A 15,739-nucleotide genomic window follows, 5' to 3' on the forward strand; every position below is an offset into this window, starting at 1 on the left:
GGCGGCTCCACTGGGTTCCGGAGAGAAAGGCGTGGCGGCAAAGCTTGGGTTTGCCAGAAGTGCAATACAAAAGGCCATGAGAGCTTTGAAGCTCAGGGCTGGCTTGGTAGCGACCTGCCAGAGGGAAGAGATTCTGGAGCTCTGAGGTAGTCTCCACGATGCAGAGACCACTGGGGCCAGAGAGTAGCTGGCGTGAGCATGGGATGGTGCTATTTTTTATTGTTTCCCTAAATTTTTCCTCTCTCACGTTTCTTCTTGCCATGTGTAGTTATAATAATGGGGAAAGTAACCAAGGTTCCTGGTGTCACCTGTAGTTTCCAGATCTTTCTATCATGCAATTCAGATGGTGTTAAGCCCTTGCGTATAGTTTTTCAGTAGTTTCCCTGAAGAACAAAGTTCAGACAGCAGCAGCATGTCATAAAACGACCCTGATAACCCATGTGGTGTTCCTCCATGTCTACAGTGCTATTTCTTCAGATACACTGTTCCAGCAGGCCTGAAGTAGACTTTCCAGTCTGCCATACTTCACCTGGCCCTCCTATTCTAACGGAGGTCCTCCTATTGTATGTCAGTAGTTCCTCTTTTCTGAACCAACTCCACACTGTCCTGTCTTTGCCTTTCTAGTCCTTCCTTCCTTAGTGATGGCAGAATCTAGGGATCTACGAAAACTGAGGCTGCGAAAGAATCAGGTCTTTTGTATCTGCACATCCTTTACTGCCCTTGGCTTGCTATATGCAAAGTGTTATGTCTGGGATGACTGAAGAAAAGCACACTCAAGACTACACCAGAGCACAGTGTCTTCTATTGTTGAAAAACAACTCTGTGAGTGCGGATGTCTCAGAGCTGTCTTAGGCATCTTTCCCATCTGCTCATCATCTTTTTTTTTTTTTTTTTTTTTTTTTTTTTGAGACAGACTTTCTCATTGAACCTGGAGTTGTGGATTTTGCTCGTCTAAGTGGTTATCAAGGCCTGAGGATCCTTCTCTCTCCACCTCCTCAGCGCTGAGGCTGTTTTTTGACTTCTTTTTTTTTTTCTGTCACAAGAATTCCTGAGCCTGTGTGGCAGCATTAGCCTCTAATCCCTGTACCTGAGAGGCAGAGAATCCCTGTACCTGAGAGGCAGAGGCAGGGGAACTCTGAATTCAAAGCCAACCTGCTCAACATAGTGAGTCTTGGTCTTAAAAAAAATCCAGGAGGTAGGTATTTGGTGTTTTAGAATAGGCATGTTGTTGCCTGTTAAAGAGACACAGAGACCCATCCTATGATCAAGAAACAATCCCTGACATTATTAATAATACTCTGTTACGCTTGCAGCAGGCAGGAACCTAGCATAATTGTCCTCTGAGAGGTTCCACTCAACAACTGACTGAAACAGATGCAGAGACCCACAGGCAAACATTCCAAGGAGCTCAGAGTGTTGTGGAAGAGTTGGGGGAAAGAGTGAGGGAGCTGTAGAGGACAGTGACTCCACAGGAAGACCAATCCTGACCTTTGGGGTCTCTCAGAGACTGAGCCACCAAAGAGCATATGTGGGCTGGACCTAGGCCCGCTGTACATATGTAACAGATGTGTAGCTTGGTCTTGATGTGGGTCTCCCAACAAATGGAGTAGGGGCTATCCTTGACTCTGTTGCTTACCTGTGGATCCCACTCACCTAACTGGATCACCTTGTCTGGCCTCAGTGGGAGAGGATGTGCCTAGACCTATAGTGACTTGATGTGCCAAGGGGGTTAATGGGGGACCCCCCCTTCTCAGAGGAGAAGGAGAGTAGGGAAGGGGAGGACTAGGAGGCTCTGATATTGGGATGTAAAGTGAATGAATGAATGAATAGATAAATAAATAGGAAAAAAGAGACAGAGACAGGATTTTTAAAAACAGGTCAGCCAGAACTTAGCTATTGCTCTTGCAGGCCCACAAGGTCCCATTGAGGTTGTAATGGTTTCTGAGCTGAAGCCTCCATGATGGTTGGTGTAGGGTTCAGTTGTCTCTTCCAGTGCTAAGGATCTTGACACTTTGCTATGCCCATGGCCTGCAGGTACCTGACTCCCAACGTCATCATATCCACACACAGATACATTAAGATTCTGCAGTCGGGCCCACGAGAGGGATATGGCTCAACAGATGAAGGCGCTTGCTGCTAAGCCTGACAACGTGGGTTCGATCCCTGGGCCTCACACATGTTAGAAGAGAACTGACTCCCACAGCTTGTCTCACTGACGTCCACGTGCATGCTGTAACACTTTTGGGCTCTCACACATACATATCAAATAAATAAACAGTTGTGATGCAAACTAAAAAACGATCCCAAAGTATTCATTTTATTTACAAACACAAATTTGAAATGTTTATGATAGGACATCAATATCAAGCAAATATGTGCAAACAGTCGTGCTACAACCTGGAGGCCATCTCAGTCCTGTTAATTTTGCTGACATCTTCCCAACCACACCTAATCTTCAGTATCTTCTTCCTCAGACAGGGCAGGCACAGGGCGATTTTACATATCAGGACAAGCGTTGGAAGGAAAACAGCTATCACAAAAGTCGGAGGCATGTACCATACAAATTGACTGACATCTACCCATTTATTCCAGGCAAAAACCAAAGCGTGTACTGTGCCCAGAAGAAGAGAGACAATTCCTAGTTTGCTCTGCAAAAGAAAACAACAACGTGACCCTAAGTAAGAGTTGATTGAATAACAGCCAATTCTACCCTACCCCATTGGGGTTGCTCTCTTGCTTGGAGATGCTTTCATTCATCAACAATTATCTTCCTGTAACTTGTTGTTTGACAATGTGCATTCACACCTTGTTATTCCTTTTACAGGTCCTCTTCATCACGCTGCCTTTGGGCAATTGTTCTTGTTTCTATACTAAGTGGAAAAGTCACGTGATTATGAGCCCCATCAGTGCTTTCTCTACCATTCTGTTGAAGACACCATCTTTCATAAGACATTTTTGTTTTATTGGCAGTGATGTGAATCAAAGCCAGAGCCTTGTGCATGCTAGCTAGGCAGTCTTTCATTGATGGACATCCCTGGTCTCATTACAGCATTTGCATTATGATATTTTGTCTTGATTTTATTTTAACTTTGCTCTCAGGCAGTGCCTAAAATAGATATTGTCTTATTGTAGGGTCTGCAAAAGCAACAGGATGATTTGAACATGTTTGGTGATCAATGAATATTGCTGAAATGACTAAAGAATACTGTAAAAAATATCAATCTGATCTCAGTGATGTTGATCAACTGATGTTATTCTAATTTTGTAAATGAATATGAAAATAGATTCTATATATGTACACACATTCACACACACACACACACACACACACACACACACACACACAGAGAGAGAGAGAGAGAGAGAGAGAGAGAGAGAGAGAGAGAGTTTTCCAATTAATCATTTTTTAAATTTTAAGTATAATATTTTAGTAAGGGAGATGAAAGAAGCTGGTATGGCTTTCTCCCTTCACACATAATAAAGTCTTCTTGATATTTGATATAAGTCTCCCTAAATATACCACTTTCTTCAGTTATTATTTCTAAAATCTTTCTGATGCCCTAGCCTGGAAAAAAAAAGACATGACATCACTGATCCGCCAACACAAGAGCAGGTCTATTGAGATCACAATTGTAAGTTTTAGGGGATATAAGAAAAAGTAGTAAGGAAAACCTGAGGCCAGAGAAAGTATTTAGTGATGTCAGGAAATGATTGTTGGTAAATATCTTCTCTCCTGTGTCTGGGTGCTGTCAGAGACAACTGGTATGTCTACAAGTACTGTAAACACATTCTAGAAAATGACTGGGCATGGGTCTGTGGAGCAGAGGGTTGAGTTCTTTTTGCATAAGTCAAGGAGTGGTATAGCTGAGACAAATGCTTGATTTATTTTTAGCTTTTGGAGAACCCTCCACACTGATATCCAAAGTGGCAGTGCCAGTCTGTAATCCTACCAACAGAGGATGGGGGTTTTCTTTTTCTCTTTATCTGAGCCAGGGTCCTCCCTATGCAGTCCCCACTAGCCTGGAACTCACTATGTAGATTAAGTTGTCTTTGAACTCATAGGCATCTATGTTTTAAAAAAATCATATATTTGGACACAATGGGAAAACATTGGGAATCATTTCAATGTCTGAACAAAGCAAATCTAAATGACGAACAATTCCAACTTGAAACATTTTGACATCAGACAGAGAAAGTGGCTCGGGGATCTATCTGTTCACCAGCATAAATTTAAGGCATTCTGACAAGATTCTTCTAGATGACTTCAGACTTGGATTTACTTTGTTGGAAATGGTCATTAGGCTGACAAAATGAATATAACTCAGTTATTCAGCTGTGTTCTTACGCCTCAACTAAATAGCTAAGTTTATATTTTTAGGCTATGAATTGTGGAAGTAAAAAACTGCTACCAACCCTCCTCTGTGGATGGAGGGTCTAGAAATGCTCTTGATTGTTTGAAGACTAATTTCTTAAATGGGTATTCTGTGCTTACAGTCACATGCACATAATAGCAGGGTGGACTTGTCAGGGCCCAAAAAAACCAATGTGAACGAGAATAGCAGGAGGGAGAGAGGACTCCAGGGGCTACCATCTGAACACAAAGAGAGTCTAAGGCAACTGAACTGAACGGGCCTTCTCAGCCTCACGAGAATGCTCAGCAGTCTCTCAGACATACCTACGGACATGTGCAAGGACAGCAGAGAAGTGCCTCACTGTGCGGAAATTTCCAAACCTCTCCACCCATAAAAGCTAAGAGCATGAATCTAAAATGTTTTGGCAGATACTTATGACTGGATTAAATGAGCTCCTTGGCTGTTGTCACATGGGCCCTTTCCGGTACATTGTTCTTTTTAAATGTGTGCTTCTACCTAGAAGATATGTAAGCTTGTGACAGGATTCTGTATCCCAGAGATACTGTGAAACTTCAAGTGATTAACGCAATTTAAACATAACTTAGAAATACCATCTTTAAAACTTAAATAGCAGAGGCAGGTATGGTGGCTCATGTCTGTAATTGGCAGTATTTGGGAGGCTGACATAGAAGGAACACTGGCTTATATACCAGACTCGCCTGGGCTATCTAATAAATCCAGGCCAGCTTGGGGTAGAAGTGTGGGGCTCTGTCAACAAAAATTAGGTATCACAATACCTTTAGTTAATAAAAATTTGAATTTTAGTGAAAGATTCGTTTTTTTCTTAGAGAATACAAAACTGTGTGACTTTAAAGGCACGGCTAAAGTCAAGGGACTTTAAAGGCACGGCTAAAGTCAAGGGACAATAATGTTTTGATGTGTGGGGGAACTACTAAACCATTGATATTCCTAAATATATTTGTAGTTATTGATGGGAGCAGCAAATTATCTACAAAGTTTTAAAGGTGAGAAACACAGTATTTGTGTTTTAATAATGTCTTTTATTTATATCTACAAAATGTGTCCCATAATTTATAAACGTAATGGAAAAACAGTAAGAAAACTTACTAAATGGAACAGTGTGAGATCTTTCCTACTGGGAAACATTATTTTAATGGGGTAAGTCAATATATTTAATATTATAGGCAGGCTAGGATTGTTTCTATGCATGACTTACCTGAATATAGTGAAATTCTCTCCAGGTTAAAGAGTCACTCACAGATGGAATAGATGTCACAGCCAAGAGAGCCAAGATGGCCAGCCCCACAATCCCCAGGGACACATAAATCTCCATTCTCCAGACATCATGCTCTATCCAGGCATCCTCTTTGTTTTGTTGAACCTTTAAAAAAGAGGAATCCAAATTGCACTTATGAATATGTGGACTTACTTGATGGCTTACTCAGACAGAAGTGTAAAACCCATGGAAACACTGCTAAGTAAGTGGAGGATAGAATCGATCGGCCCTCAGAAAGCCACACTGCCTGAACGCTACGATCGAACTATGACCCCACCGATGCAAAAACACTTCTTAATGTTAAAGCTATTGCTTATTTTCAGTTTAAAAACATTCTTCAGTATAATATGACAGGTGCTGATAAAATTATCGTAACGGCTATTAAAAATGCAGAATAATTTCTCAGCGCATCAATCTTGCTATGACTACAAGAAGACGGGGTTGTTAGGTAATGTAGACGTCTTAGTTTGTTAGTCTTGTGGCCTGTCGCTTTCCTACCTGTTTGTAAGCCCAGTTGAGCAGCTTGTATCTGTAGGATCGCCTCATTGGGTATGAGAGACTGTAAACAGCGTGCAGCACAGCAAAAAAGAAGCTGAGGAGACCAAACTGCTTCCTGGCCAGCATCCATCTATCTAACCAGGGTGGGAACTTCTTGTACTTGGTTCCATTGCGAATCTGTACAACTGCCGCTAACTCTCCTGGCAAATAGACCAGTGCCAAGAGGGTAATGGCGACCATTGGCAAGACTTTGTTAATGACCAGGATTGGAATTTTATAAAAATATTGTTCACGGGAAGTTACTAATGGGTAGATAACTTCCCTCAGAAGCGTGTACAGGAAAGTCAGGGATGATATGATGGCAGCGACTTTCACTGGCAAGCGCCAGTTTGGAAAGAATTCCTGCGTGTGCTGAAGCTCGGAGGGGCAGTCAAACGCATCGACGTGGACCGCGTGCTGCAAGTGCGAGAGCCCCGGTCTTTTCAGCATGCTCGTCTCTCCCGAGTCCTTAGTCTACGAAAGAAAGGGAACATCTTAACACTGGACAAAGCATGGGATTTCTTTTACCTGCTCCATCGTTGTGCTTCTTGGTGAATAGAGCATTCAGAAGCTCGCTTGTGGATACCAGGCAGCTAAAGCCAGTATAGCCTGTGTAAGACGGACCCAGGATGCACCCTGATACACTGGTGTTCCGCACTTGCCTATTCATTTCCCTCTTTGCGTTGGAGACAGGGTCTGTAGCCCAGGCAGGCTTTTCTCCCACTGCTGGGCACGTGCTGGGTTAGCAGCATATGCTACCAAACTGGGTTCCATTTCTCTTTACAATAAAAGAGATGCATGTCCACACGCCAAGGTGTACACAGCTCCTTCTCTTTTGAAGACTGGAAATAATGGAATAATCTCTTTTTTTTGACAGGTTTTCTCAGTGTAGTGTTGGTTATCCTGGAACTTACTCTGTAGACCAGGCTTAAACTCATAGAGATCTACCTGTGTCTGCCTCCCAGTACTTGAAATTAAAAGTGTGTACCAGCACCCAGAGGAATAAGCTTAAGAAGCCAAAAGATTATATATATATATATATAATATATAATATTTAAATAAGTCCACTATTCTTTGGAAAAATCAGCTAATATGCATATCATAATAGTGTTTTGTAATATTTCTATTGGTTCCTGGGCAATTATGCAGAGCAGTAAAACTGAATTTATTAATTCAAGTGCAAAGGAGCTGGAATAATAGCATCAATCAATCCTAGTACAGAAAAATGTGAATTTCATTATGTGGTTGTGGTTTTAATGAGAATGGCAGGAATAACAGGGTGATTACGAAAAGGCGAATATGAGTTTCATTGTGTAATCTTGCTCTTTGATTATATATTTCTAAAACAGATGAATTCATGATCAGAAAGCTAAAAAGAAACAAAAGCTATTTAACTAACTAGTGACCTCCTGCGGACACATCTGCTTCCTGACAAGATAACACTTCTCTGCCCACCATGTTTTGTGCTGGTCAGTAATTCAAAAGAAAGTATGTTGGATAATTTTTTGTTTGCACAAGGGATAAGGGGAAACAGAATTTTTAAAAATCCAAATGAAGACCCCAGAGTGTTTTCGCTGGTGTTCCTTTCTGAACCACCTGCTTCTTATTTAAGTTTCCGTTTTCAGAGCTCCAGAGAAGAAGCTCCGACGCTGGGCTCTCCTCATCTCACACAGAACGAAACCACACAGTACTCCACAGTGGCCAGCGTCCGACATCAATCAGTCTTCCATCCAATGTCTTTCTAATTACGCCACCCAGAAAGGAAAAGGGCTCTGTAATTCCTGCATGTTAACACAGCCCTAGTGAACCGGCTGAGAACAGTTTTCTGGCTAAAAGTTATGATATAGCGAGTAAGAGAGCTAAATTGAAAAATGAAAAGCATTTTGTTTTACGGGGTATATGCATGTGATTCTCAGAACTGCATTTTAAATATTTTATAAAGGTAAGTGTTTGGAACCAAAAAAATTCCTGCCACTTTAAAAATGATGCAGCAAGAAACATTTAATTCTGCGATGACCAAAAGTGACTTCTGTCCAGACAAGGTATGTGGTTAAACAGCAACTCACCATTTCCTTGCTGGACTCTCTGGTAAGCTGCTGTAGTGCCCACAAAGATGCTTGCAAAGCTACTCTACAGCCCGTCATGACTTTTGTTTTTAAATTTAGAAGCACCGGTGTTAGAAAGGACTAACGGGGCTTTGGAGAGGGTCTGGTCCAGGTCATTCACTTCATACAGAAATGCAAGACCCAGGGAATCCAGGGACCCGTGGAACGTTAAGCCCCAATCAAGTCACCTCAATTATGCCGTACAGCTTCAGTTCCAGGCATCTGAGCTCAGAGCAGCAGATTAGAATGCAATGGCTTTTTCAACACGAGTAGATTCACAATACACTTCTAGTATGTATAGATTTTAATTATTAGCTATTAGAGTCATTATTTTACCGAGTAACTGTCATCTTCCAGGTTCCCCTTTGGCTTCATTTTCCAAAGTTCTTCTGGGTTTGTAACATCTTCACTGATCTCCATGACTGCTATAAAATAGTATGGCTTCAGCCACCTAGAAAAAGAAAAATAAAGTCTGTTCCATTTATGATATTATTGTTTTGTTATTTTTTTGTTTGTTTGTTTTTTGTTTTGTTTTTTGAGACAGGGCTTTTCTTCTCTGTGTAGCCCTGGCTGTCCCGGACTTTGCTCTGTACACCAGGCTGTCTTCAAGCTCAGACATCTGCCTGCCTCTGCCTCTCCAGTGCTGGGATTAAAGGCGTGCACCACCGTTTGTCTGGCTACAATAATTTTGTTTGATAGAACAATATAAAGTATTTACTCTCTTGAGAACCAGAGCAGAAAAGACCAATTAATATTCAAATAGTGAATAACTACATATTTAGCAAGCCTCCAACCAGTTCACTAATGCCTGCTACTACTTGTCCAATGGATGACCTACAAATCATTTACATGAAACTAAAGAATCAGCCATTACTCTCTCTGCAGGAAGATTTTACTCCAGTTCTCAGCTGGACAAAGGCCTGCTGCCCTGAAAGGTAAGTGGAATCAGGAATGCATTTTTCAGTTTTGGGGAAGGATGCTATCAGCAAGGCTCGAGCAGCGGAGAGAGAACTTCAGGAAGATGTTTCCTAGGCTTCCAGGGTTAGTGATGGATCTGAAACAATGATTAACTGGCTTGTATGTTGAAATGCTCCTCAAGATAGAAATCAGAGGAGGTACAACTATTAAGGTGAATCCCAATAGTTGCTTCAAGGCCAAAAGGCTGCATTGGCAGTGTCTCTTGGGCATGTTTTGCTGGTAAAATGGCTGCTCATCTATTTCCAATGGGGAATGGAGTTGTGTTCAGTCACTGACAAGCCCACTTTCTTAGACAATCCTGTGGAGAGGAGCTTGTTAAAAAATTTCCCCAAACAAAGAAAATTATTCCTTAACAGCTTTCATAGAGCCTAATCCAGTCTTGGCTTCACATATCTTACGCAGGACAAACAGGACGTCATATTCTCCATTGTTATTAATGAGCTCTAAATTCACTTCTAGAAGATTATACTTCCAACTTGTACCTTGTCCAATGAAAGAGAAAAACAAGTTAAACACAACAGTTAGGTTGCTGGAAAATATTCCAAGTACTTTGGGATTTTGGACCACCTGTGATGCCGTATTAAGTGGAAAAATATTTTCAGGAGTAGATTATATTATTTAGACTATTTATAACTTTTAAAGGTCAGCCTTTCCCTAACAGCATTTTTTTTTCTCATTAAGGTGCTCTGGGAATTCTAGAATTACCTATCTTGGAACATTCAGGAGGAGACTATAGGTTGAGCATCCCTCATGTGAAAACTCGCAAAGTTGAAATGCCCCACAGTGCAAAACTGGACCTCACACGATGGCTTGCACAGAAACTTCAGGCATAGTGAGTATATTCTAATTGTACATTTCTTCAGATAGGGCTTCAGTATGTAGACCTTGCTGACCTGGAACTTGCTATGTACAGCAGACCTCAAACTCAGAGATCCACTTGTCTCTGCCTCCTGAGTGCTGCGATTAAAAGCGTGGACCACCACATCTGATAGTAAGCACATTCCTCTTTAAACTTTCATCTTATCTGCAAGATACCTTATTGTGCTTATATAAATTATTATATCTGTATGTTACATCTGTGCATAATCCCAGTACTCCGGAGGCAGAGGCAGGCAGATTTCTGAGTTCGAGGCCAGCCTGGTCTACAAAGTGAGTTCCAGGACAGCCAGGGCTATACAGAGAAACCCTGTCTCAAAACAAACAAACAAACAAACAAACAAACAAACAAAAAAAAAAGAAAAGAAAAGAAAAGAAAAGAAAAGAAAAGAAAAGAAAAAAAGCCTACCACACAAAATATTTTTGGTTCTAAGTTTTTTTGTTTTGTTTTCTTTTGTTTTTGGAGACAGGGTTTCTCTGTATAGCCCTGGCTGTCCTGGAACTCACTTTGTAGACCATGCTGGCCTTGAACTCAGAAATCTGCCTACCTCTGCCTCCCAACCAAGTGCTGGGATTAAAGGCGTGCGCCACCACTGCCCGGCTGCATTTACTGTTTTGATTGGGCCATGTAACAGTCATCCTCCTGTTATAGAAACAGGCAGACAACACAAGCTTGTCTATCCAGAGATAATTCCTGTGATCACGCTCAGTAGCTTAGGGATGGCAGCCAAATCTAGTTGACAAATTACAGTCATCTTCTGATTTCGTCTCCAGTGGAAGAGAACGAAGAGATACCCTTGACATGTTTGCTAAGTTAGGATGGTGTAAAACTACCATGCCACCCGTTGGGTAAGTCAGAAGATATCTTCATGTGCACATAAGAAAGTGAACACAGAAAAGCCAAACAAGAAATGAAGAAGAAGAAGAAGGTATATCCTTTTGTTTTAGGATAAAATGTTCTCTCCCATGCTCATGGATTGGCAGGATCAATATAGTAAAAATGGCTATCTTGCCAAAAGCAATCTACAGATTCAATGCAATCCCCATCAAAATTCCAACTCAATTCTTCAATGAATTAGAAAGAGCAATCTGCAAATTCATCTGGAATAACAAAAAACCTAGGATAGCAAAAACTCTTCAAAGGATAAAAGAACCTCTGGTGGAATCACCATGCCTGACCTAAAGCTGTACTACAGAGCAATTGTGATAAAAACTGCATGGTACTGGTATAGCGACAGACAAGTAGACCAATGGAATAGAATTGAAGACCCAGAAATGAACCCACACACCTATGGTCACTTGATCTTTGACAAGGGAGCTAAAACCATCCAGTGGAAAAAAGACAGCATTTTCAACAAATGGTGCTGGCACAACTGGGGGTTATCATGTAAAAGAATGTGAATTGATCCATTCCTATCTCCTTTTACAAAGCTCAAGTCTAAGTGGATCAAGGAACTCCACATAAAACCAGAGACAGTGAAACTTATAGAGGAGAAAGTGGGGAAAAGCCTTGAAGATATGGGTACAGGGGAAAAAATTCCTGAATAGAACAGCAATGGCTTGTGCTGTAAGATTGAGAATTGACAAATGGGACCTCATCAAATTGCAAAGCTTCTGTAAGGCAAAGGACACCATCAATAAAACAAAAAGGCCACCAACAAAGACTGGGAAAGTATCTTTACCTATCCTAAATTGGATAGGGGACTAATATCTAATATATATAAAGAACTGAAGAAGGTGGACTCCAGAAAATCAGATAACCCCATTAAAAATGGGGCTCAGAGCTAAACAAAGAAATCTCACCTGAGGAATACCGAATGGCTGAGAAGCAGTTGAAAAAATGTTCATCATCCTTAATCATCAGGGAAATGCAAAACAAAACAGCCCTGAGATTGCATCTCACACCAGTCAGAATGGCTAAGATCAAAAATTTAGGTGACAGCAGATGCTGGCGAGGATGTGGAGAAAGAGGAACAGTCCTCCAATGCTGGTGGGATTGCAAGCTTGTACAACCACTCTGGAAATTAGTCTAGCGGTTCCTCAGAAAATTGGACATAGTTCTACCGGAGGACCCTGCAATACCTCTCCTGGGCATTTATCCAGAAGATGTTCCAACTGGTAAGAAAGACACATGCTCCACTATGTTCATAGCAGCCCTATTTATAATAGCCAGAAGCTGGAAAGAACCCAGATGTCCCTCAACAGAGGAATGGATACAGAAATTATGGTACATTTACACAATGGAGTACTACTCAGCTATTAAAATGAATGAATTTATGAAATTCCTAGGCAAATGGATTGACCTGGAGGGTATCATCTTGAGTGAGGTAACCCAATCACAAAAGAACTCACATGATATGTACTCACTGATAAGTGGATATTAGCCCAGAAACTTAGAATACCCAAGATACAAAGCACATGAAACTGAAGAAGAACGAAGACCAAAGTGTGGACACTTTGCCCCTTCTTAGAATTGGGAACAAAACACCCATGGAAGGAGTTACAGAGACAAAGTTTGGAGCTGAGAAAAAAGGATGGACCATCTAGAGACTACCATATCCGGGAATCCATCCCATAATCAGCTGCCAAACGCAGACACCATTGTATACACTAGCAAGATTTTTCTGAAAGGACCCTGATATAGCTGTTTCTTGTGAGACAATGCTGGGGCATAGCAAACACAGAAGTGGATGCTCACAGTCAGCTATTGTATGGATCACAGGGCTCCCAATGGAGGAGCTAGAGAAAGTACCCAAGGAGTTAAAGGGATCTGCAACCCTATAGGTGGAACAACAATATGAACTAACCAGTACTCCCTGGAGCTCATGTCTCTAGCTGCATATGTATCAAAAGATGGCCTAGTTGGCCATCAGTGGAAAGCGAGGCCCACTGGTTGTGCAAACTTGATATGCCTCAGTACAGGGGAACGCCAGGGCCAAGAAGTGGGAGTGGGTGGGTAGGGGAGTGGGGGGGTATGGGGGACTTTGGGGATAGCATTGGAAATGTAAATGAGGAAAATACCCAATAAAATAATTTAAAAAAAAGAAATGAAGAAGGACAGTGACAAATCCTGCTGGCAGTAGTTCAAGCCTCAGGTCACTTCTTAATTACATAGTTAATACCCTCCTCTTTTCTTGTTTGTTTTTTTGAGTTTGAGGTGTGTGTTGACTATTTCCATTTGAAAGAATTCTGGGTAAAGTCTATGCCATTCAACAAGTTCTTACAAGGCCAATATTAAAGAGGAAAAAGAGAACGAGATTTCAAGCCTGCCTTTGAGGGGCTAACAGTTTGTCTTCAAAATTTATTATCCCATGCCATTTTCTGACTTTAACCAGTACTATAAAGTGAGTAGCTTGGTATTGGGTATCTAGGAATAGGGTAGCATGCATTGTAATAACAAGTATAAGAAACAGTTTGCTAAGTTTAGAGTGTATTTTAAGTTTCGTGATTCACAATGTTTAAGACAGTGATGCATAAATCTATAGCTGTTCACTGTTAATTCATTAACCACACTGAACAATGATGGCAGACATGGGAAATACAAAGTTAAATGATAAGTCTGTTCTCAAAGAAAGTTTAGGACAGGGAAACACTCCAGTAAGAACTGTGTGGTAATGCCATGCATCTTAAAGGATAATAGTTTATAGACAGATGGTGGCTCTGGAAAGGAAGTGGAGAAAACGGATGAGAGCCCCTTTCTATACCCAGTCCTGTGACCTGCAGTGAGTTGTTGGTGCTTGCTGACAGACAGCCACTGCTGAGAGATTCTGGGTGGAAGGACAGAGTGGCCCAGAGGAGATGCCCAGTCATTTGTTTGCATGGTACCACTCTGAGGAGCATCGCTAAGGAAAAGAGCCAATGCCTGTAAGGGTGATTGTTGACTATGTGCCCAAACACCAGGAAAACAAAGTATCAGCTAAATAAAACATGCCCTCTTCCACCAGACCTTAGCTACACCTATAATTATACTTCTACAGGAGAGAAGGTTTCATTAGCCTGTCCAGCAAACTCAGCAGGAAACAGCAGAGTGCAGAGATGTCAAGAACTCCAGGATTTGAACCGACATTCACCAGCTTTCTTCCCCATTAAATAGTGATTTCTGTTTTCCTGGATTAGGGTGGCTGGCTTGTTGTTCCTGCTAAATATTGACACAACCCAACAGACTCATGTTTATGGGAAGGAGTTTAGAATCCAAGAAACCCAGTGACTGGAATACATTGTGGGTTGCAGTGCATGTCCCACGAGTCTTTCAAATGTATTTTTTGCTTTGCCACAGTTAATTATTGGAAGAGGGGAAGGTGTTCTACAGCGGGCTGTTTCTTAAAAGCATTGCTTCCCCAAGTGCTTAACATTAGTATTAAATATATTCCCTTGATTTTATATCGAGATGTGGATGTATCCCCCACCTCAACGGAACAGCATAACTAAATTTGAAGTGGACTTAAATTCTTGGACTACAAATGTCTGTTAGTTGCTTTCACCAGAGTGCCTTATTTAAAAGCTTTGACTATTTTGGAGAAAACCCGAATCCTACTCAGATCCCGAAAGAGTAGGACCGGTGTTCCAAAGACTTAAAAAAAAAAAAAATTCCATGAAGAAACCAGCTCAAACAGCAGGACGAGTCATTCATCCAGCGAGGCAAACTTGCGGAAACTGCCAAGTTGGCAAACTTACCGGGGGAACCCAACCTGACTGCAAAGTTGACCTCAGCTCTAGAGCCGGGACCGCGGAGACCTGCTCCCCACGGGGCTCGCCGAGATCCGCGAGGGGCCGAAGGGGCGTCCCGCTGCCCGGAGCACCACCGCCCGCTCCTGAGACCCGCCTCACCCCTTCCCCGGCCCGCAGCAGATTCCCAGGGCCCGCGGAGGCGGGGAGCAAGCGGCCTGCGAACGAGACTCGGGACTCACCCGCTTCTCCGTGGGACCCGACGGCGAGGCGCTCGCTGCCCGGACGGACTCCCAGTCCCACGCGGAGCCTGATTCTCGCTGCCGAGTACAGCCCGCTCCGCAGACCCCGCCCCTCGGCCGCCGCGCGCACAGCGCCCCCTGCCGGACACCAGCTCCTGTTCACACGCAGGGGCTTCGCTGGGGCGGCCGTGGGAGGGGCGTCGCCGGTGGCGAATCCTTGGCTGTGCAAGGGGACCCAGGGTCACCTGCAGGGCTCACTGGAGACCGACTGGGACCTGGTCGAAATCTGCAATTGTGCATTTCGCCTGTTGCCGGGTGACGCTGTAGTGATCCTGGATCCCACACTTGGAGACCTGTAGCGATTACGCCGTCCGCCGTGGAGCGCTCTTCCAACAGAGCAGTTTCTCAGACGACTAGCTGTTAGCACAGTCAGAGGATGAATCTGAGTTTGTGAGTGACTTTTACACCGGGTTTATTTATTTATTGTAGCTATGTGAATGAATATTATGATACACACGTGGAGGTCAGATGATAACTCGGTGTGGTGGTCACAAGAAGCACAGGGTTGAGAGGATTTAAAAATAAACCCGTAGCTCTGATGCTAGGGACCACCCTCCGTTCACCACAGAGTTTTGCAGATTCAACTCAGACTCCAGACACTAACGTCCGAGGTGGAGCTGCGTCTCC

General features: G+C 42.6%; 1 protein-coding gene across 1 annotated transcript; it reads right to left on the reverse strand.

Annotated features, from left to right (window-relative positions):
• Positions 1-2,311: 2,311 nt before the first annotated feature.
• Steap1 (STEAP family member 1) lies at positions 2,312-15,118 on the reverse strand. Its single transcript, XM_021163511.3, has 5 exons — positions 15,053-15,118; positions 8,628-8,742; positions 6,148-6,660; positions 5,590-5,754; positions 2,312-2,648 (listed from the first exon to the last, which is right to left on the reverse strand). Exons 2-5 carry the CDS (start codon positions 8,709-8,711, stop codon positions 2,391-2,393), a joined length of 1,020 nt encoding a protein of 339 aa, XP_021019170.1. The 5' UTR covers positions 8,712-8,742; positions 15,053-15,118; the 3' UTR covers positions 2,312-2,390.
• Between the last annotated feature and the right edge of the window lie 621 nt (positions 15,119-15,739).

This window comes from Mus caroli, unplaced genomic scaffold (genome assembly GCF_978045245.1).
Source record: "Mus caroli unplaced genomic scaffold, Mus_caroli_1 scaffold_4, whole genome shotgun sequence".
NCBI lineage: Eukaryota > Metazoa > Chordata > Mammalia > Rodentia > Muridae > Mus > Mus caroli.